At 34.8% G+C, this 25,019-nt stretch overlaps 1 protein-coding gene across 5 annotated transcripts in view; it reads left to right on the forward strand.

Moving 5' to 3' along the window:
• The window catches only part of LOC136037774 (serine proteinase stubble-like), a 211,102-nt gene that overhangs the window by 126,846 nt on the left and 59,237 nt on the right, over positions 1 to 25,019 (forward strand). For 3 of the 5 annotated variants that reach the window (XM_065720589.1, XM_065720590.1, XM_065720588.1), the window contains exon 3: positions 11,811 to 12,068. In XM_065720589.1, coding sequence (XP_065576661.1) covers positions 11,811 to 12,068 — 258 coding nt within the window. Of the gene's footprint in view, positions 1 to 11,810; positions 12,069 to 19,334; positions 20,026 to 25,019 lie in introns of those variants that run through there. The other 2 variants (XM_065720585.1, XM_065720586.1) reach the window with 2 other exon arrangements.

The following is a 25,019-nucleotide window of genomic DNA, read 5'->3' on the forward strand; positions in this document are numbered from 1 at the left end:
ACCCTCAAATTTTGCGGTTACTTAGAAAGGCAACTGGAACTTTTAATTTTTAACAAACATTTTTATTAGTAAAAAATGTACGTAACTTAAAAATTAACTTACGCAACAAACATCTATATTTTTATATTGTAATTACGTATATGAGGGGGTTTGACCCCTCGTTGATAATTCGCTCTTTACACTAAAGCTTAAGTTTTGTCCCAATTCTTTAAGCATGACCCCTGAATCAGAAAGGCCGTAGAATAAATAGTTGAAATTACTAAGAGCGTTTACTTATGAGAAATTATTAAGAGCGAGGTATTTAGGAGGAGAAGAACACCTTATATGCGTAATAATCTCTGTTCGTTTTAAGTTTTAATTCTACTCCTTACTTTCAATTGAAAAAACTTTTTCATGTTTATTTTTTCATTGTTTTTTATAGTAATGCTAGAAAATCCTGCGCCCTCTTCATTGAATTTCTCTTCCCTCATGACATATTCATCCAAAGAAAGATCATCCCACATAGCCCCCTCAATACATCCCCCCCCAAACCAAAAAAAAAATCCCCCTGAAAACGTCTGTACACTTCCCAATAACCATTACTGTATGTAAACACTCGTCAAAATTTGTAACTTGCAGCCCCTCCCCCGGGGACTGTGGGGGAGTAAGTCATCCCCAAACACATAGTTATTATGATTTTCGACTATGTTGAACAAAAGAGCTATCTCAAAATTTTGATCCTGTGACTTTGAGAAAGAAATGAGCGTTGGAGGGGGTCTAGGTGCCCTCTAATTTTTTAAAAAGCTAACTAGCTAAAAATAAAAAGCGCACTAGAACTTTTCATTTCCGTTAGAATGAGCCCTCTTGCGACATTCTAGTACCACTTGGTCGATACGATGACCCCTGGAAAAAACAAACAAACAAATAAACACGCACCCGTGATCGGTCTTCTGGCAAAAAATACAAAGTTCCACATTTTTGTAAATAGGAGCTTGAAACTTTTGCAATAGAGTTCTCTGATACGCTGGATGCGATGGTGTGATTCTATGACTTTTAGGGACTGTTTTCCCTTATTTTCCAAAATAAGGCAAATTTTCTCAGGCTCTCAACTTTTGATGACAAAGACTAAATTTAATGAAACTTATATATTTAAAATCAGCATTAAAATTCGATTGATTTCAACAAGCTCGCCTATGCTGACGACATCGACCAGCTCTCTACAACGGCCGCTGATCTCCAAAGACAAGCAGACTGTCTCAACGAAGCCACAAAACCTTTTGGCATGCAAATTAACGCCAAAAAAACGAAAGTTATGGTTACGTCACGCCAAAAACAAGCAGCTGCTCCTTCTATAATGATTGACGGCCAGCCAGTTGAAACGGTCAACCAATTCGTCTACCTGGGCAGTCTCCTCACAGCGGACAATTGTCATACCTCCGACATCAAATGCCGCCTAGCTCTTGCTAGCTCCAGTTTTAAAAGGCTCACAAATATCTGGAAATGCCGAAACCTGTCGAACCAGCTGAAAGTTCAACTTTTCAACAGCCTGATTGTGCCAATTGCTATATATGGGTGTTAGACCTGGACCCTGAAGATCGAAAATGAGCGCAACCTACTTGCATTCGAGATGAGATGTCTCCGTCGCATCGCAAGAATCACCTACACTGAACATGTAACCAATGAGGAGGTGCGAAGACGGCTGAAGTCCCCCGACACAATCCTAAATAAAATCAAACGACAACAACTGCGATGGCTCGGGCATGTCAAGAAAATGGACCACGACCGTCTACCAAAAATCTCCCTCGAAGGAACCATAGACGGATCTCGACCACGAGGAAGACCTCGCAAGAGGTGGATTGAAAACTTTGACCGAAAGCGCATCGTAGAGTTGACTCGAACTACACACGATAGAACAACGTACCGAGCCCTAGTTCATGCCCTGTCAAAAGAAGTGGCCCCAAAACGTCCCCCGAGGATGGACGGGACTTAAGTAAGTAAGTAAGTAATTGAAATTCGATTCTTTTTATGTATCTTTTAGTATCAAAATTCCGTTTTTTAGAATTTTGTTTACTATTGAGCCGGTTCACTCCTTACTACAGTTCGTTACCACGAACTGTTTGAAAGCTGCCCAGCAAAAATAGTGTTTCATCGTTCCACAGAAAGCTTGTAAAATTGAATTTACGCTCGTAACATTGTAATATCTCAACTCGCAAAGTTTTCGTATCGCTCGTAACATATTTTCGACGTAATACCTTAAATTAAGTATTTTTTGCCAAGGCGACACTGCCCTTTTATGACTAACAAATAAATGTTCAAATGGAGAAAAGTCCATCTATTAGACAGTGAGAATAGAGACAGTGAACTCTCTCAGACAAATCTAGTGAATGAACCGGAAGCTATGATTTTGTCCTATATAAATATATTATCTTGAATTTTAATGCTGTATTATTTCTGCTGATGACGATAGCTGTGTATGTGGTCGAGATACCAGACTTTTATCTCTGTCTTCACTGTCTAATAAATGGACTTATTCCCATTCGAATGTTTATTTGTTCCTTACAGAAAGTAACAATGGTCTGGGAAAGAAAAATGCCTAATTTAAGGTATTATGTCGAAAATACGCCATATATACGGTGACATGTGGCGAATCATATATGTATAGCTATAAATTCAAAAACACTCCTTTTCAAACAGTTGTGGTAGCGAACTGTAATAAGGAGGGACCCGGCTCAATAGGAACCGAAATTTTAAAAAGCGGAATGTGGATACCGATAGATACATCAACAAAATTGGATTTTTATGATGATTTTAAATATATAAGTTTCATCAAGTTTAGTCTTACCCATCAAAAGTTACGAGCCTAAGAAAATTTGCCTGATTTTCGAAAAAGGGGGGAAACAACTTTCTTCCCCTTTTGTGGAATTTTGTATTTTTTACCAGAAGAAAGATCACGGATGCGTGTTTATTTGTTTTTTTTTCTCATCGGCGATCGTATCGACCCACTGGTCCTAGAATTTTGCGAGAGGGCTCATTCTAATGGAAAGTTAAAGTCCTAGTGCCCTTTTTAAGTGACCAAAAAATTGGAGGGCAACTAGGCCCCCTCCCACGCTCTTTTTCCCAAAGTCACCTGATCAAAATTTTTAAATAGCCATTTTGATCAATATAGTCGAAAAATCTAATAACTGTGTCTTTGAGGCCGACTTAATCCTCCACAGTCCCCGGGGGAAGGGCTGCATGCTATGAACTTTGCCCATTGCTTACATGTAGTATTGGTTATTGGGAAGTATACAGACTTTTTCAGCAGGAATTTTTCTGTTGGTGGGGGGGTCAGGGGTACGTGGGATGATCTTTCCATGGAGGAATTTGTCACGGATGAAGAAAATTTCCATAAATGGGGCGGTGGAACCCCCTTCTATACGTAATAATGATATACTAATATAGAAGTTCGTTACGTAAGTCAATTCATAAGTTACGTAGTACTAATAAAAACGCTCGTAAATAAAACTGAAAGTTCTAGTGGCCTTTTTAAGTAACCAAAAAATTAGAGGGCAACTAGGCCCCCTGCTCCACCCCTTTTTTCTCAAAATCGTTCGATTAAAACGTTGAGAAGACGGTTAGCCTAAAAAAAAGTAAAATTAATATGCAAATTTCGTTTTAATTGCTCATGTTCGGTGAGCCAAAATCAAAATTTGCATTAACTCAAAAACGTTCAGAAATCGAATAAAAACAAGTTGTTTTTTACTGAAAGTAAGGAGAGACATTAACACTTAAAACGAACAAAAATTATTCTTTTTATGAAAGGGGCTGTCCCCTCCTCAACGCCCCCTTCTTTACGCTAAAGTTTGACTCTTTCTCACAACTCTATTTTTTAAAACAATAAAAAACTTTAGCGTAAAGAGCGGGGCATTGATGAAGGGACAGCCTCATCATATACGAAATAATTTCTATTGGTTTTAAGTTTTAATGTCGCTCCTTACTTTCAGTTAAAAAAACTTTTTTTTTTATTATTTAGTGCAATTAGAAGACGAGGAACATTTTGCCACCTTCATTTAGAGTTCAACTTAATATTTCAAAATTTTGAGTTAAATGTATATATAGTAACGGATATATATAGCACCCCGGCACTCGGCACGCTTCCGTATATGGATTCTCATTGTCGCTTGTCCTCTAAACCCAGACAATTTGAGCCTTTTTATGATGTCATGACCTCCAAATGGACCTTAAATTAGAAGTATTGCCTTTGTAAAATTTCGTTTTTTATTGGACCTTTAACTTTTGCCTCAGCTTGTCTTTTGTCCTTATGAAAGACATGTCATCGAACCTTTGTTTCTTTTAATCGTCCAGGTGGTGGAAAAACACTTCTTTTTCTTCCAACGATTCATCTAACCCAGGCTCTTGGGTGAAGTCGAACCACTTTATGTTTTGGTGCCAAATCGCTTTATCTTCTTTTTAATTAATTGTCTTTTTTGCTGTTGCCACTTTTCACTCTCTCTCTTTTATTTCTTACTATCGAGCTCAAATGTACATCCAGCCCCTCTCCGGTTTTTTTGATAGAGAATTTTATGAAATGTATATCTTAAAATCCAAGAATTATACCCCATCTATAATATAATTATTATATTTAGGCTAGATGGCGCTATTGTAGTCACAATAATATTTATTCGCCGAATCCGGGAATCCTTACCTACTGTTTAACACAGTCGAGTGTACACCTCCTCACATCCTATCTGACAATTTTGTCTCTCTCGAGTTTTTCCCCCTAGTTTTTTGAATTAAATAGCATCTTTTATATTTAGAATGACTTTTTCATATATTATTTTAAGAAATTTAAAAGCTAAAATCTTCCTTTCAACTGCCTCCATGTTCTTTTCTTCCACAATCTGAAAGCGTTTTAACCGTACGCGTTGGATTTTATCAACGCATGCGTCCTGCGGAAAACCACAAGGATGAGCGACAAGAGACGCGTGCGTTCCTTCGCAAAACGCAAAATGCAGTTGCTTTTGCAGATCCATGCTCTGTGTGATATAAGGTTAGACCATGTTTAAATTTGGCGTTTTCTGGAAAAGCTAAGCTGGAATTGTGAGAAAAATAACCAATTGACACGCACCTTGATCGGCTGGAACATTCGACCATACTTTTTATGTGTAGCTTGATTGGTGAGTTCCCAAGACTCTCCGCCCATTTTTCAGAAAACCTCAAATTTAAACGCACTCTTAATTTTTCCAAACAGCGCTTTAATTGGAAATGGAGGCAGTTTATACCTTATAGATAGATAGATAGGTGTATTTCAAAAACCCATGGACCATATACACACGAAAATATAAATAAATAACAAACAAGCAAGGAAATTAACAACAGTACGAATTACAAACACGCACATAAAACAGAATTCAACGCAAAAAGTGCCTAATCTAACAACAAAAGAAAATAGTCATATAAAACTTTTTCTTCTTATCAAGGATTTATCTTATCAAGGACTCCCACTCGAAATATTGTGGTTGGGTTACTATTTTGTAGAATACCCGGAAGCATCAAATTAATCCCATGCAAATAAATTTCCCTTAAATCCAAGAGCAGCGGGCATTTCCGGAGAAAATGATCCAAGTCTTCATCATCATCATTACAAAGGGGACAAACATACCGCCTATCAGGACCGACAATCATTTTATTTTTGTCGAAAGCTTTTTGCCTGTTCTGGATTGGAAGATAATTTGCCCTAAGCTGAATCCAACGACGTAGAATCATAGCCGGTAAATTAAATGTAAAATAAACTTCCTCTCCAAAACTAGGTTTTGCCTGATTATAATGTTGTAGGGCTTTAGAATCTAAAACCAGCCCTTGCCAATGCTGGATTTCCAGACTCTCTAATATAAATCGTACCTGGCTTTCTAAATTTGTTGGTACATCACTAGAGCAAAGACCATTATTCCATAAATAAGGCATTCCTACTTTTTCTAGTAATGATTTAATTTGGGATGGCCACGAGGTTTTTAAACCACATTTCAACATCTCTTCATATGCCGTTCTTACTAGTCTATCTTCATTACTCTTAGTATACTTCAACCAGAATCTAAGCATTAAAATATACCTACGTAGCTTTAAAGAAAAGAGGCCCATATCACCTTTCAAAATCTGTGAATGAGTTGTCTGATGTAGACCAAACACTCTTTTATAATACTGGAGCTGAAGGGACTCCAGTTGCTGCACCGTTTCTCCTCCACATATCTCTGCTCCATATTCTATCACGGGTAAAATTTTTGTGTTAAATATTCTTTTATGCATTTTTAGGTTTTTAATCCCCATTATCGTCGGGTTTCTAAATATTGCTGACATGGCCACCCTACCTCTCTTAATTATTTCATCAACATGACTCCTTAGGCTTCCCTTATCCGATAAGATAAAGCCTAAATATTTTATTCTTTTACTTATAAATAGTTCCTTATTATTAAATTTAAATGTATATTTTTCATCGCCCCCAACCCTCCTTTTTTAAAAATAACAACTTCGCTCTTTTCAGTATTCAGCCTTAATTTTTTTATCTGCAAATATTCTTCTATGAGATTCAAAAGAGTCTGTATATCTTGCGGTTTATTAGCCACCGAAGCAATATCATTTGCAAATAATAAGAGAGATAGTTTATGAGTCCCTAGGCTAACTTTCGGAGCCCATCTATTCTCTAGAAAGCTAACAACATCATTAATAAAAATATTAAACAACTTAGGTGAAAGGGTGCTGCTCTGTTTTACTCCCCGTTTAATATCAAAGCTTCGAAAACCTATTACCAACTTGAATGATTCCACTCACACAAGTATACATGCTCACTATCAATCTAACAAATGAATGGGGAAGCCCAATATTTAGCATGGCATCATTCAATAACTCTCTGTCGACACTATCAAAAGCCTTATGGAGATCCAGAAATCCCTCATAAAGACAAGTTTTACCCTTTCCATATTTATCTATTAATGCCTTTAAAATAAACACGCTATCTGTCGTCCCATGCCCTGTCCTGAAACCTCCTTGTTCCTCATTTATTAGATTATTTTTATTTAACCAATTGGAAAGCCTGGTATCTAATATTTTCTCCAAAACCTTACTTAAAGCAGGGACAAGCGTTATTAAACGATCAAGGAGGCACACTCGTGCCTCTTTAAAAAGGCGAACCACGACAATGTTAAGCGATCTTCGGTTCCAGTGGTCGCAGAGGGATGGGGAGGGATGCATTTCGTAGCCCGAGCTCCAACTAAGAAACCTGCCAAATTTCATCCCCCTACGACTTTTTCTTCATGGGGAAAATCTGGCCGAAACTTTCGACCCGCCAACCCCACCCCCCTTTAACGTTGTGAAATTCACAAGTTAAGGTCCCCTAGGGCCCAGGAGCTTATCTGCGAAATTTCATCTCGATCCGATAACTCCTTCCCTGTTTTCCAGAAACCACGCATAGCCACTTAATGTTCATGTTCTCCTTTTGTTTTTTTTTCGCCACGCCTACAGGTCACAGCCGACATCGGATCTGGGTGTACGAAGACTCATTCGACGCGGAATTTTCCGAGTAATTTTCCTGGAAAGTTTCGTCAGAAAATCTTAACCCCCCGATTTTCTAGCTTAGAAAAACCCCATTTCCCCATAAGAGCCCATGTTAAGTTTTTTGTTGTTAAAAGTTACGAATTTCAACATTCAAGTGCATCAAAATGATCTGCTCGACATGGTGAGACTGACTGAAAGCTTCAAAAAATTCTGTCTTAATCCGTAAAATTTTTATTTGAGAAAAATGACAGAAACCCTTTTTTTTCTGCCACGCCTACAGGTCACAGCCGACATCGGATCTGGGTATACGAAGACTCATTCGACGTGGAATTCTCCGAGTAACTTTCCTGGAAAGTTTCGTCGGGAAATCTTAACCCCCCGATTTTCTAGCTTAGAAAAACCCATTTCCCCATAAGAGCCCATGTCAATTTTTGAAATTCTTAAAAGTTATTTAAAAGTTATATTTATACACATGCAGGTATTTCGACTTCAAACATGCCCGGTTAGCTCAGTCGGTAGAGCGTGGGACTTTTAATCCTAAGGTGAAGGGTTCAAGTCCCTTATCGGGCGGTTTTTTTCACAAAATATGAAAAAAACTTCGTTTTCTTAAAGAGTTAAAGAGGCTGCGTCCCAAAGTCGAACCTTAAAACGTACAGGAATTAGGAGAGGCAGTCCTAATTCCTGTACGAGGAGTACAGGAATACATAGGTTTGACTCTTTCACTCAGCTCTTCTTTTTAAAACAGTAAAAAACTTTAGCGTAAAGAGCGGGGCGTTGATGAGGAAGCAGCCCCTTTCATATACGAAGTAATTTCTGTTCGTTTTAAGTTTTAATGTCCTGGATAACACCCTTTGTTGGAATTTTTACTAAAAAATGACTTTTTTTTGGGTATTTTCATTGAAAATAAAATGGAAAAACAGCAAGATCTCCTCGTTGATTTCCAAAAATGTATTCTCCTCCCCTCCGAATTGTCGTGGAGGGCTGCTGATTGTTCCACAGATGAAATTATAATCTCGTTGTATAGTGTGCAATAATCAGTAAGGGAACTTGTTTCCGGCTATGGGGTGACCAAGCCCTAAACGCTTCATTGTATTAACGCTTTTTGTATTAAGTTCACTTTATGATTAAAATGATTTAAAAATATAGCCCCAGTAAATATAATAGTTCAGAGAGTAAACTTTGACAATAGAAAAAGCAATAGCTCGAGTATTTCAGCTTCATATTTGGAAGAAGAATCCACAGGAAAAAAGAGCAAAGGAAAAAGAACATTGAACATATACTGGCAAATAACATAAAAAAATGGAAATATGAGAACAAGCGCAAGTGCTATAAAAAGGAAGAAGGAAACTGATATCTGGTAAACTGTGACTGTTGTATTTGAAATCAACAGGATAGAAAAATTAACAATCAACATTTTAAATATTTAAATTATTTATAATCAACAGGATATTTAAATATTTAAATCAACAATTTTTAATTATTTAATATATAGTATTAAAGTATTTAACACAGTATGTAAAATCAACAAGAAAAAAAATACCTTAAACTTTTAACCTGTGTTGGAAAATAATATGAGAAGATGGAAAAAATGCTGTACAAAAAAAAATAAATAAATAAACAGACATCTTGTAAACCACGATTGTTGTAAATAAATCCAATATCAAGATTCAGAAAAATAAGAAAAAAAAATTCAGAAAAAATAAACAACATTTTTACTTTTAAATTTTAGGTATAACCTACGCTAAACAAACTAATATCAGAATTGGTAAAAAAAAAAGTTTGTATTATATTATGTCAAAAATTGGCATGAGTCTTTTCACTTGCTGATCCGACAAAAATATGCCGACTTATCAAATCCATATTAATACTTTATATTATCCCTAAGTTTATTTTACTTCCTCTCAAACTTAAATTTAAGACCACTCACTGAAAACTAAGCCAAAGCATAGTGCCAAGAACAATAAACAGTACAGCATTCAGTTGCAACTTGGCGTACAGAAATCATCTGCATGGTAGTATTATCATACAAAAATGAAAAATTTTGTCAGAGATGAAAAAAAGTTTTTACGATTGTTCTGAAAGTGAAGCCAAACATGTGTGCCAAACGAATGAAGGCAAACCAAACAAATGTTGCGTCCTTGCTGAATTAAAAAAAAATCTTGTATTTTTACACTTTATGGAGAAATTTATTATCTTTTTTTTTACCTTGGAGGCTCTTAGGCTACAACAACAAATTTTTTTTATTTCCTCCTCTTAGCCGAATGGAAAGAGGTTCTAACCGCCCACAAAATGGGGATTATAGTGTCTTGCAGTTTAATTTGGTTTCGCCTCTAGCGGTTCCTACTGCCTAATTATCATCGGTTACCCTTTTAGCTTTAAGTATTTCTTGGAAGATGTATTTTCGAAATGCTACTTGGTTTTGCTAGTGAGTGTAAGGGCAATGTTCCTTAGAAAAAAAGAAATTGAAAAAAAGACATTTTTTGACTTTAGTTTTTCTTATATAAAATATATACTCTTTTCACGAAATATTAAATTGAAAAAGGAAAATGAGAAAAGAAGAAATGTAAAATAGTTATTGAAGAAGTAAAACAATTTACTTTATTAACTAAATATCAAATTTTTTTTTCAGTGATATAATTTCCAAAAATTTCCCGAGCTTGAAGCCCCAAGAACACTTAAAAAGTAATATTTAATTATTTGAAGCGGAAGCTTTAACTATCATTTATCATAAAATTTTAGAAAATTTAAGAAGTCACTGTTTAATGAAAAAGACTTCCATATGGATTTATGCAGTTTTATCTGTAGCAGGAGTCAAAAGAAAAAAAAATGAAAAATGGGTGAAAAATTAGAAAAAAAGCTAAAAAAACAAAACAGCTAAAAAGGTGTAGTTGTCTTCGAGAGCCAACAGACTGTTAATGTTTGAATTCTACGAACGAAAGGCGTTACTAAGTTTAACTAGTTAGTACTGCTTGTAAATTTTTGCGGTTTAACTGGCAACACTGACAGAAAAAGTGATCCTATCTTAAGAACTTCTTAGCTTAGAAACAACCAAAAGAATTTTTTTTAGAAATTAGTGATTTTCAGTTATAAACATATCTAACAATCCTACATTTATAGAAAATATTATAGAATATAAAGATAGGATATATTATATAATATATGATATATTTATAGAATAAATATATATTTCTCTAGAGGAGATAATACATCTTTATTTGGTGGTACTTTAAGTGGTTTAAGGATTCTTAATCCCGATTCCATCAGCCTGTATTCATCCGATATCGTCAGGCAAACTATCTAGAGGTAAGGTCCAGCTTTGCTGCTGCACGGTTTTAGTTTATCTAAAACTTTTCGATCATTTTTTTTTCGGTTTTAGTCTTAAATATAATACTTTAATACTAAATTAATCGGCTTTCAGCATTTATTCTGTTAATTACTTGATTTTAATGCTTGTTACCATTCATGAACATAAATATTCTATCTCTTTTTAAACAAATGTCATCAATTCACCTTCTAATTTGAACTTGTTGCTTGAACTTATAATTTTCAGGTTAACAGGGAAACTCTTGATTAAACAAATAAAACCACCACCAATAATAGTAAATACAATTGTCGCTATTGATCCACGTAGGGAAAATAAGCTATTAGAGTTACTTCAATGAGAACATCAAAGCAACTGCTTTGATAATAGCTTCTTTTCCCTACGTGGATCAATAGCGACAATTGTATTTATTATTATTGGTGGGGATTTTATTTGTTTTTAGTTTAGTGTTTTTTCTTTTTATCTTGTTCTGAGGACGCCTAATTGAGATACAGGTGGAATATCCGTATTATTTTAGTCTTTCATCTCTTTTCTATCTACTGGCCGCAGTCTCGTTTGAGTTTTTTTTTGTGAAGTTTTATCTCTCTTTGTTGTTTGTAAGAATCGTGGTTTTGAGGTATGAATAATCCTATGATCAGGGTTGCCACCGCCAGTTCCTAAAGCGCTATGGTTGGCCAAATTTGAGTGCTGCACAACTCTTTTCGGGGCTACTTTCTGTAACAGTGCTAAAACAGTGCTAAAATAGTACTTTCATAGCGTGAAATAATAAAATAGGACCAAAATAGTTTTTTTCGTAGTAGAGGTGGCAATCCTGCCTATGATGGGTCTAGGGGGCAAAATGTTTTTATTTAGATTGTCTTTAATTTTTTACTTAAGACATATTTGATATACGCTTAACATTACACTTAAGATCTAATTAAAGTTTACATTTGTTTACCGATGCAAAATGAAGATAATTTCATTTCATTTTAACTAATTTTAGGTTCAGTGGAACTTAATGCGCTTCCTGGACTAAAGAAATCGACTTCAGCCAAACCTACGACTTTGGAGTCATCCGAAAAAACGACAAATCCGACAGATATTACTACAACAGAGTCTAGTTTCACAACAGAGGCTGCCTCACCCTATGCGGATTATGACGAGCTGAAAAACCTGTATCTTAAGCAGATTGAAGGTGTTCAGATGTATGGAAATGAGACGGAAGAGCGAGGGCTTTTAGATTTGCTAAAGAGACCATTCAGTAAGTTCTTATTTTGAATATTGAATAATTAGAACTTATCCATTCCAGTAGCGTCATGTGGGGTTGGAACTGTGCCCTCCCTAGGTTTTTTCTTTCCCCATAGACTTTGAAAAATACCTTGTTGGGAGTGTTTTCATTGAAAAATACCTTTTTATTGGTATTTTCATTTGAAAAGGACAACTTTACCCCCATAGGTATTGACAAATACGCCCCTCTTAAGTTTTTGTGAATTGACACCACTGCTCCAATTCCTTATTTTTGGATGCGTACTACTACTACTTCTACCTCTAACAACCAATTGATTGCACGAATTTAACTAAGGCCAAACAGCTACGCACAATCTTCCTCAATCGCAGTCAGTTCAAAGTTCGACTCTTGACTCCTTCACAGAAAGTTCCAATTTATTTTTAATACTTTCTTATGACCTCTTTCTTCCCAATTCAGGGATGACCTGCTTTTTGATGGGCTCCAGATAGATGGTCAAAAAGCACAATTTTTGCCAATCTGCCATCCTCCTTCTGTCAAACATACCCTTTCTTTCATTATAGCCCCAGAAAGTGGCCTGAGCCATATTTTTTAGTTCAGAGGTTTAATATGAAAGAGGACGCAATTTCTTTGCGAAAAGTGAATTTTTTTAGTAATTAAATACTATTTAGTAGTATTTAGTGTTAGTATTTGATAGCATTTAATGCTAGTAGAAGTAATAAATTCTATTCAATTAATATTAAATTAATAGCAATAGAATTTAGTAGAATATTTTATAGAATTTAATAGTAAATATTTAATGTAGTAGAAACATTTAATAGTTGAATAATTTAGTATGTTTAGTGAATTAATAAACGAGTTTAAAATATAGTAAATTAAAATTCTATCATAAAATTTTTATTAAAATTTAAAAAAGAAAAATTTAGCTCCTAATTTTATGAATCGTCAGCTGCTTAACCATTTTTAATAAAAAAAAATTCATAAGTAATTAATAAAGAATTTATAATTTTTTTTTTACATATATATTTCATTCCATAATTAATCAATGAAAAATTAAGAAGGCAGTCGAACCTAAGGGGGGGGGGGGGTGTTTTTTTTCAGAAGGATTTTCATTGGCTGTCGACGAAAACCGATGGGAGTCGATTGCAAATAGCTATATTGAATCTGGGGCAAGTTTTATGGATGTTAAAAAAAGGAAAAAAAGATAGAACACATCTGTGGCAAAGAATGTGCTGTGCTTTATTATTATTCGTGTCCCACAGTTTAATTTTGTGGCCAGTAGCTGTGTTGAAAATGTGGCATAGATTCTTGCTATACGCCACGAGATTTTTCGTTTAAAGAGGGAATTTTTCTGAGGGTGGTACCCTTAAGTTACAGATGTGTATCTACGGATGAAGTTGGATGAAAATTTAAATTCGTATTTATTGTTTTCTTCACTGAAAATTAAAGGAAGCAAAAGGCCTTCATTTATTCTCATACGAAATATTGAATTCGCGCTTTTACTGCCATCTAAACAGTTATTATCACGAAGACCAAATCTCTTTGGTCTTAGAAACTTTTCACTGTAGGATTTTATTTAAGATTGCTTAGGATCTGTTAATTCGAATTTCGCTACGGTAATCTTGAGCTTAGAATAGGAATATAGCTGGATATGTTTATAAGATAGTGCATGTAAGTTCTAGCATATATTATCTTGTGTATAAATCAGTATTTACTTTTCAGTCGCCGTTTTACAGCTCCCTCCAACCTCTCTGAATGAAATCCTGATAATCTACAATTTTATTTTATTAGTTTTCGCATTTTCGTTATAGCTTGTCCATTGCTATGTTTTTTTATATTGTCCCACCAATTGAATTTCTGTATATGTCCCAACCAGAGGATAAAATTCTCGTAATTCTTATTTTTAAAATTCGTAACATTTTTATCAGGTAGAATCTCTTCAGAGTTTCTTTTATTATTTCTTAAGGTTTTCTTGCAGTAAGTTAACTTATTATTTTATTAATATAAGGAACTAAATTTTAAGAAGATTGAATATACGTTTCAGAAGCCTTAAATACTAAAATAAAGTAGATGGCGGGAGATATTTCTTGTAGGTTATTGTCTAAGACTGTCGATAGTTGTACTGACGTTCAGAATATAATATAAGGTCAATATAAGGTCAATGCACGAATAGTCATAAAGCTTTATTCTGTAAATCAAATTAATTTTCTCTGAAATTCACTAATTTTTTCTGAAGAATTATTTTTTTCTTCGAAACGCCAAGGTTGATTACACTTCTAAATTTGGTTTTCTGTGTATAAGAGAGGGCTGGCAATTCTTCGCAATTTGAACTAACTATAAGCAAAAGTAGGCTGAAAGTAGATTTTCTGGAATGTTTCTTAAAAGTAGGCAGTGTTGACAAACTATCTAAGTTTTCTTTTCGTATTTTTACATAGCTAGTTCGATGAGAAAAATACAAAACTTTGCTGCTTGATTCTCTTGGGAATGTCGAAATAAGAATGACAGCAGAGTTCTCTTACATGCTGAATCTGCTGATGTGATTTTCATTAAGATCACTTTACCTTTTTTTTTGGGAGGGGGGGCAGTTGTCCAATTTTTCGAAGATTGTTTAATTTTTGCGGGCTCATAGCTTTTGACGGATGACATTAAACTTTTTTTATATTGAAATTTTTTTCATAGCTTTTGACGGATGACATTAAACTTTATAAATTTTTTTATATATTGAAATCAGCGTAAAAAGCCAATCCTTCTGGGGCATCTACAGTATTGCTACCAAAATTCGTTTTTAGAGTATTAGTTACTATTAGGCCGAGTCGCACCTTACATCTTTTTATCATGAACCCATTGATCAAAATTAAAAATTTTACTGCAGGGTATAATTTGATGAATTGAATTCATAAATATAGTAAATATAATAAAGAGAGAGAGAGAGAGAGAGAGAGAGAGAGAGAGAGAGAGAGAGAGAGAGAGAGAGAGAGAGAGAGAGAGAGAGAGAGAGAGAGAGAGAAGAGAGAGAGAGAGAGAGAGAGAGAGAGAGAGAGAGAGAGAGAGAGAGAGAGAGAGAGAGAGAGAGAGAGAGAGAGAGAGAGAGAGAAGAGAGAGAGAGAGAGAGAGAGAGAGAGGACTCGATATCAAACATTAGAATCTGATTTTTTTACACCAATATTAGTGATGGTCACTAATATTGTAAATTTACCTAAGAATGTAGATTACTGAAATTTTTTGATGTGACGGAAGACGAATAACCGCAGGTGAGCTTTCAAAAAATGGACGAAGTTACGAAAATAGTGTAAACTATATTTTTGTATCTCTGATCCCTGTTTTAAAAGAATCTTTTACGTTATGGGTTCGTGTACTCTGGAGAAAATCTTTGCACCTTTTCATAAAAAAAAACAACACAAACTGAAATGGAACTTCTGTTAATGATAACAAATAATTAAGTTTTAAACAGAATTATAATCATTTAAATTTGATCATATGATCTATAATCTTTGAAGAAGAAGAATGTTTTTTTTTCATGGCCAAAAGGGATGATAGGTCAAAATCTCTATTCTTCTCTTATCAGTGACCCAAAGGGCGTATCCGGGATTTTAGTTAGGTGGTATTTTTTGGGGGAGTGGGGCCTATAAACTTTTTTAAAAGCACAACAAAAATTTGATTACATGTATTTTTGTTACGTATTTACGAGTCAGGCCAAATTTCGGGGAGGAGTTCAAACCCTAACCCCCCCTTCCTGGGATACGGTCTTAATTGTTCCATTCACTAGAAGAATGGTACTTCCAGGGTCGAAAGACTTACGATAGACTCACAGTTCAAGTGTTTTCTCATCATTGCCCCCTAAGTAAAAGAACAATAATACATTCAAGGCCAAAAGTCTATGATAGACCCAAAGCTGTATTATTTTCTTACAGTCATCATTATCCCATTTTTTTTCTGTCAGCTACCATTGATAGTTCAGCTCTAACTTTTTACTTATTAAATTATAAAAAGAGATTATAATGTAAAATTATTGTTGTATAAGCATAGAAATGAGACTATAAATTAAAAAAGGAAAAACAGCTAATTATACTTGTCACTCAGGAATATTATGATTTTGTGGTTTAACAGCGAGCGGTTTCGCAACCGCGGATTGTACATAGATTTAATTTATATCATAATTGAATTTAAACCTTTGATTCTATGGGTTACTTTCAAAAATTGCAATTATATGTTAATGAAACTTTATGGTTTATTTCAAGGCTAAAAATTAATACTGCTATTGCAAGAACAAAGGATTCATTGCCTCATTCGTTGTGTAAATTCTATCAGTTACATTATATCAGGTACTTGAATTAAAATTTTTTTTGTAGTATATGCGTCGAAAAAAAAATTGGGGGGGGGGGGGTGTTACGTTATTTTTCGAGCATGTTTAACTTTGTTAGATGTGTATTTCAGAGACATTGTATCACTGCTTTTTTCCGACGTTTTCCAGTATTTAACTGTTTTGAATTTCAATATTTTACTGCTGGTATATATTTCATTTCTCATTAATAATTTATATGTTATATTAATATTTTGATTATTACATATATTGAAATTAATAGCACATTAAAAAATAACATGTATATTGGGAACGTAACGTAAATACTCTTTATTTTTAGTTCTTTTTTACTTTTTCAATTTTCTTGGTAAAATAGGAGCTAAAGAAAAAATAAAATAAGAAGAAAAAAACATAAAAAGTAAATTTTTTATAATTTTCAATCTAGATTGACCACATCTCTTATATTCTACAGATCAACATATTTATGGGATAAAGTGCGTGCTGAAACGGTGTTCTAAAATAGCTACTTCCTGAAGAATATTAAAGCTTAATAAGGTCATATAATAAGGTCATAATAATTGCAATAAATTAAATATAATAATTATTTATTTAATATGTAATTATAATAATTATATTAATATAATTGTTATAATTATAATAATTACATAATAACTGTAATAAGGTCATACTTGCTTAGACTTACGTCTGCCCTGATGCGTATAAGGAAGTAACAGGTACCTTACCAGACGCACGGTCTTAGGCCAGGTATTCAAGCTCTTCCAGTGATATGTTTTCCATAGTACCTGCTTTTCTAGGGAGAAATATAGTGCAGTCTGCTACCCACCACTTTTCTGCAAACCACGGGGTTTCCAGTTCCAGACATGAAAAAGTCACCTCCCTAAATTCGAGTCATATTTTTCAAATTTCTCCAACTTATTCTGTGGATATCCTCAGTTACCAATAGAGCACAGGCTTGACTTACCAAACGCACGATCCTATGCCAGTGTTTCAAGCTCTTCCAGTGATGTGTTTTCCATAATACCTCCTATGGAGAAATCTAGTGCAGTCCGCTACCCGCCATTTTTCTACAAGCCAGGAGGTTTCCAGTTCCAGACATGGAAAAGTCAACTTTCCTCCGAGTCATATTTTTCAAATTTCTTCAACTTCTTGTGTGGATATCCTCAACTACCAATACCATAAGCTTGACTTACCAAACGCACGATCCTAGGCCAATGATTCAAGCTCCTCCAGTGGTGTGTTTTCCTAAATACCTCCTTTTCTAGGGAGGAACCTAGTGCAGTCCTCTACCCACCACGTTTCTGCAAGCCAGGGGGTTCCAGTTCCAGACACAAAAAGTCACCTCCCTTAGTTCGAGTCATATTTTTGAAGTTTCTCCAACTTCTTCTGTGGATATCCTCAGTTACCAATAGACCATAAGCTTGACATAAAAACATTGTATTTAACATCACTTTAGCTATAGAAGGGCTATGCAATGTAAATTGCAAATCCTGGATGCGCCCATGATGTCAACTATTCACGAACATTTAATTTTCAAGTTCAATATTGAATCTGAGCAAGCTTTTGATTCAGCTGATACAAGAGCTATAGCGAAGGTCTTATTCTTGTATGATATTAATTTTAAGAACCCTTTTCCGTAAACAAGTTTTCCAAAAGATTAAGTAGCTCCATTAGCCCAAAAATGAGCAGAAAAATGAGCAGAATTAGCCCAAAAATGAGAAGTCAAATAATCTTCCATGCTTAGGGATCACCACAGTCTAGGATTTCTCAAAATTCCCAAATTCAACATGCCTGAAAATGCTTTAGTAACGTCTTTCGTCAAATTATCGCTTGTAACCCATATTATACAGTCTGAGTTTTCATAGCTAAGGTATATAAATACTATTATTTACGTTAATCATACTTATTTTTATTGACTTCAGTGACCACAGTTGAGACTTTTTGTATATCGTTTGAGGCAGAAAACTCGGTAAAGAGCTTGTAAAAGTGATGAAATTGATAAAGGTTAATCAAACAACAACTGTATCAAACAGTTCGTGGTAACGAACTGTAGCAAGGAGTGACCCGGCTCAATAGTGACCGAAACTCCAAAAAACGGAGTTTTGATGCCAATAGTTACATCAAACGTATCAAATTTTAATGCTGATTTTAAATATGCAAATTTCATCAAGATTAGTCATACCCATCAAAAGTTAAGAGCCTGAGAAAATTTGCCTTAATTTTAGAAAATAGGGGGGAATACCCCCTAAAAGCACGCAACGCCGCGCTCTTTACGCTAATGTTTTTTTATTGTTTTAAAAAGTAGAGTTGTGACAGAGTCAAACTTTAGCGTAAAGAGCGAGGCGTTGCGGAGGGGACAACCTCTTTCATATACGGAGTAGTTTCTGTCCGTTTTAAGTTTTAATGTCGCTCCTTACTTGCAGTTAAAAAACTTATTTTTTTGTTTAATATTAACAGGATTAATCTTCTGTGATCAGCTCGTCTCTCAAAATTAAAAAACAAAAAAACAAAGAACATTCAGAGGTATTGATTATAGACCAAAATAAGTTCTGAGGTGTTTTGGAGGCGTAGACTGTACCTTTCGTGCACTAAGAAAAAAAATTAGTCAGCAGTAAATCCCTCCTGTAGTACTTCTTAAGTTTATTTAATTGGTTCAGTTATTTGTCTTTCATAATCTGAGTTACCACATTTAATAAGAACTTTTTATATATCGTGTGAGGTATCAACGTGAGGTTATTATAATGGTTTGGTTCAAGGTTAATTGCGTTGAAGGAGAAATTGATCTCATTGCAGAATTGTCATATTATTTATTTTTAATTTAATAAAAGCATACACGCATGAAAGCGAAAGGTAATATCAAGCGCTGATTAAATCTTCCACTGCAGCCTTCAGTTCCCGCGACTGTGTAACCGCTAGTTTTTATTGTGTCTTGGTTTTGATAGTGCATCACCTCTGATTATTACTATGGTTGGCTCGTTCAGTTTGGTTTAAGCTTAAGGTGGGAGTGGATGTAAAATTTGGCTGACTCAGTAATAACTTATCAAATTATTATGATTCTTCAGCCTTATGTAGTTACATTTATATTTGTGACTATGTTAAATGGATATATGTGTTTTGAATTCTCTTTTATTAGCCATAGTAGAAAAGGACAATCCAGATTTGGTGATTTTTTATCTCGATTTTCAAAAAAACCTCAGAAACAACCTATTCATATCCAGGGGAATCGGTCCAAAATTCAAGGTCCTATTCGTTCAGATCCGCGGCCGCAGTTTCAAGAGCCTGCCCGTCAACCACCTCAGCCACTGCGGCAAAACAGACCACCGTTTCCCTCCAACACACTAGTGAATTATTATCATAATAAAGGATCTTCCCTGAATAAATACCAACCACGACCAAGTTCCAGGTACAACCCTTACTATGGACAACCTTACAATGATGGGTATAATCACGAATATCCAAATAATAGGCCCTTTGGGGCAAATCATGGAAATTTCCTTGATTCTGAATTAAGTTTCTTAGAATTTGAAAATGATATTGATAGTGGACCTTTTGGAAGACCCCCACCAAATTTCGAATACAATCCATTTAGAAACAAGTCACAGATTGAGGATGCTTATTTAAGTGGTGGATTATATGATAAAAACAAAAATGGTGGTTAGTATAACATTTTATTTTACAATATTTATGTACTTGCGGCTAGAATAGTTTTGGGACAAGAATACCGTCATAATATTGGATTTAAAATGAAATATTAGTAAGAACCATATTAGTAAATGGGTGTTTTATGCCACTTTGGGTGAAAATCATATAGATGCGACTTAGATAGGGGTGTGGTCCTTATTCCTTAAGTGAGTGAGAAGCCACACACGGCCTACAATAAAGAGTTTAATCACAAATCATAAAAGAATTAAACCAGGATTGTTTCTGAGTTAAATTTCTTATAAATTGAAAATAATTGAATGTAAACTCTTCATTTTCATAAGAATCTCATATCTAAGACAATCGGTCAAAATTTTGAGAGTAATGCCTTCTTCCAAATTTTGAGTATAATCCACTTCGAAAAAAGCCCCATGTTGAAGATACTAATTTAAATGTATTTTTGCCTTTTAATAGTTTTCCCTAATTTTTCAGATTTCCAGAATTTTCATATTTTTATATTGGAGTAAATGTATCCTTAAAGATAATTTAAATTTCTCCTTTAGGCCCAAAACCTAAAGTTATTCCTGGAGGAAGGGCCTAGACCGATAGAAAACCTTATCTTTATCCAGTTTCTAAGATATTTCCTCCCTTTTCTTCGAATTTTTTTTTCAAACTGTAGGGAATATGAACTGCCTTCTGTCAAATATAGCCTCTCCAAAATGTTATGACCCTCCACCTGAAAAAAATTCCCGTGTACGAGTCTCGGAAGAGAATTACATTTTGGGATTCTATTATTCCATTGAAAGATATCCTGGTTTTTAACCCTTTTCCATATATCAAGTATAGCTATTTTCACCTTTGCTGAAACAAAAAAATCTCAATTATTGAAAACTGACGAGCAGAGAAAACCTTTGGACAACAAGAATAAATAGGGAAAAGCCTTAGCATATACTATCTGGCGAGGACAGTCGCCTACAGATTTTATAATAAGAAAGGGTAGATTGGTTTATGTACCCGTCGTATAACATCACATGGTAGTTTTCAGATTAGTCATTGACTATGAATTAGGAATATTTGCTATATAAAGTAGGATATTTCATTAGATCAGATACATCTTCAAACGTTTTCTTTTCACACCGATCAGGGTTGCCACCCATAGCGATCTATCAATATTTCTAGTGATTTTTGATGTTGCCTAAAAAACTCACTAAGTATGCAAATAAATCACTAAATTATAGAAGAAATCAAGTGATTTTTAGTCACCCAGTGGCAACCCTGATGCCAATTATCTCTTCTCCGATATCAGCCTGCTTCCTGCCCAGAATATATCCTCTACCGACGTACCGTTTCCTGACAACATCTTGATGTTGTCTATAGCCTTTTAACTTTAATCTGTCCCGCTATGCTGCCTGTAGCTGAATTGTTATTAGTACTTTTACATCTTTCAATGAAACTGACGATTAAAGTTCATGAAATCCAGTTCCAGCTTAACTGAAAACAGTGCGGAAATTCCTGTTCAACACTGTTGCCAATAATCTTTTTTTTTCTCACCATTGTAACTGGCTACGCGATTTAATAATTAATTCATATGACCAAAGACAGACTCTACATAAAAAACACAAACATTCAATTTTTTTTAAAGAAAATATATTTGATTCTTTGTTTTGTTGTAAATAGTACGATTTTGTTGCAAATATTTTGCATTTGTTGAAGATGATGGTAAATAAGAGACTTATCCAGACTCCTCTGTTAATCGTGTTAAAGTAATTTAGTGGGATCTGAGAGGGGCCAGGTTAACCAAAGGTCGAAACTGTTGCCTAGGGACCAATGTTTTCCAACACCTGTATTTTTCTCTCTTTTTTGTAATAAAGTCATCTTTAACTACAGCCTTCCAATTAGGTCGTCTGAATAAAAATTTTTTAGTTTTGGAAAAAATTACTACTCTCTGCTTCTCCTTGAAACACAAAATCTTAATTATAAAGCATACTGGATCTAGCTTAGATCTGGATCCCTGGGAATATCTCCCCTGCACTTCTTCTCATCGTGCCGGGGTACCATTCTAATATCTGTGGCGTTAGACATTTTTAACTCATCTTGTTGCCGTGCTAATATGAGCCGTGTCAAAGCTATAGTAAAGAGTTAAAGCCACCTTAGAACTATGTTATAAAAGGTATATTAAGTATTGGATTCTCTCCAGTTTTCAATTTTCTTTGGTTTGCCCTCTGATCTTGCTTTAGCCTGGATTTGGAATCCGGCTGTCTAAAGAATTAGCCCATCTTGGAACAATAGCCGTGTTAAAAATTGATTTCTATCCTGTTTTCTATTTTCTTTGGCCTGTCCTTGGATCTTGCTTGAACCTGGATTATAAATCTGTTTATCTTAGAACAAAAGCCATGTTAAACGTCGATTTCTCTCCAGTTTTCCATTTTCTTTGGCCTGTCCTTGGATCTTGCTTGAACCTGGATTATAAATCTGTTTATCTTAGAACAAAAGCCATGTTAAACGTCCATTTCTATCCTGTTTTCCATTTTCTTTGGCCTGTCCTTGGATCTTGCTTGAACCTGGATTATAAATCTGTTTATCTTAGAACAAAAGCCATGTTAAACGTCCATTTCTATCCTGTTTTCCATTTTCTTTGGCCTGTCCTTGGATCTTGCTTGAACCTGGATTATAAATCTGTTTATCTTAGAACAAAAGCCATGTTAAACGTCGATTTCTCTCCAGTTTTCCATTTTCTTTGGCCTGTCCTTGGATCTTGCTTGAACCTGGATTATAAATCTGTTTATCTTAGAACAAAAGCCATGTTAAACGTCGATTTCTCTCCAGTTTTCCATTTTCTTTGGCCTGTCCTTGGATCTTGCTTGAACCTGGATTATAAATCTGTTTATCTTAGAACAAAAGCCATGTTAAACGTCGATTTCTCTCCAGTTTTCCATTTTCTTTGGCCTGTCCTTGGATCTTGCTTGAACCTGGATTATAAATCTGTTTATCTTAGAACAAAAGCCATGTTAAACGTCGATTTCTCTCCAGTTTTCCATTTTCTTTGGCCTGTCCTTGGATCTTGCTTGAACCTGGATTATAAATCTGTTTATCTTAGAACAAAAGCCATGTTAAACGTCGATTTCTCTCCAGTTTTCCATTTTCTTTGGCCTGTCCTTGGATCTTGCTTGAACCTGGATTATAAATCTGTTTATCTTAGAACAAAAGCCATGTTAAACGTCGATTTCTCTCCAGTTTTCCATTTTCTTTGGCCTGTCCTTGGATCTTGCTTGAACCTGGATTATAAATCTGTTTATCTTAGAACAAAAGCCATGTTAAACGTCGATTTCTCTCCAGTTTTCCATTTTCTTTGGCCTGTCCTTGGATCTTGCTTGAACCTGGATTATAAATCTGTTTATCTTAGAACAAAAGCCATGTTAAACGTCGATTTCTATCCTGTTTTCCATTTTCTTTGGCCTGTCCTTGGATCTTGCTTGAACCTGGATTATAAATCTGTTTATCTTAGAACAAAAGCCATGTTAAACGTCGATTTCTCTCCAGTTTTCCATTTTCTTTGGCCTGTCCTTGGATCTTGCTTGAACCTGGATTATAAATCTGTTTATCTTAGAACAAAAGCCATGTTAAACGTCGATTTCTCTCCAGTTTTCCATTTTCTTTGGCCTGTCCTTGGATCTTGCTTGAACCTGGATTATAAATCTGTTTATCTTAGAACAAAAGCCATGTTAAACGTCGATTTCTCTCCAGTTTTCCATTTTCTTTGGCCTGTCCTTGGATCTTGCTTGAACCTGGATTATAAATCTGTTTATCTTAGAACAAAAGCCATGTTAAACGTCGATTTCTCTCCAGTTTTCCATTTTCTCTGGTCTGTCCTCGGATCTTGCTTTAACCTGGGTGTAGAATCTGACCCCCTTAAGAATTAAGCCATCTTGCTTGAATCTAGAATAAAAATCTGGTCATATTATGAATTTGTCCTTCTTAGAACAAGGGCCATGTTAAAAATCAATTTGTCTCCAGTTTTGTATTTTCCTAGTCTGGCCTCTGATCTCGCTTTGCCTTTGATCTGGGAATCTAGTCATAATAAAGAGTTAAAGCCACATTGAAATATGACAGCCGTATTAAGAATCAGTTTCTCTCCACTTTTCAATTTTTCCCCAGTCTATCTTATGATTTTGCTTTGTCCTGGATTTCGAATCCGGCCATATTAAAGAATTAAAGCCATATTAATTACATGCCATAATATCCATATTAAACATTTATTTCTTGTGAGTTTTCTAATGTCTCTAGTTTATCCTTTGATCTCACTTTAACTTTGGTTTATAATCTGGCCATCGAAAGAATGAGGACATCTTAGAAATAGATTTATTTCAAATATCACTTTCTTTCCAGTTTTTTTTTTGCTTTGAACTGGATTTTGAATCTTGCCATATAAAGAATCAAAGCCACATTAAAAACATACTATAAGATCCATATTAAATACTTAATTTTCGTAAGTTTTATTTTTTCTCTGGTCTGCTGATTGATCTTGCTTTAATTTGAATTTATAATCTGGACCTGAACCTGGTTTAGATTCCGGATTTCTCCGGATCTTCTTCGGATTTTCCCTACACGATCCATATTAAATACTTATTTCTCGTAAGTTTTCTTTTTTTCTCTGGTCTGCCGATTGATCTTGCTTTAATTTGAGTTTATAATCTGGCCCTGAACCTGGTTTAGGTTCCGGATTTTTCCTATAAGATCCATATTAAATACTTATTTCTCGTAAGCTTTCTTTTTTCTCTTGTCTGCCCATTGATCTTGCTTTAATTTGAATTTATAATCCGGACTTGGACTTGCTTTAGATTACGGATTTTTCTGCAAATAAAGGAAAAAACTAACGATTATAGTGGAAAGCCGAATCGATAAACCGAAGCCGTATCCAAGGGAGGTAGGGGGTTTGACCCGCCCCTTTCCCAATGTTTGTCCGACTCGTAAAAATGTAAATTAAATGAATATAAATAAGTTTTTAATGC

Source organism: Artemia franciscana, chromosome 17 (genome assembly GCF_032884065.1).
Source record: "Artemia franciscana chromosome 17, ASM3288406v1, whole genome shotgun sequence".
In the NCBI taxonomy this organism is placed as follows: domain Eukaryota; kingdom Metazoa; phylum Arthropoda; class Branchiopoda; order Anostraca; family Artemiidae; genus Artemia; species Artemia franciscana.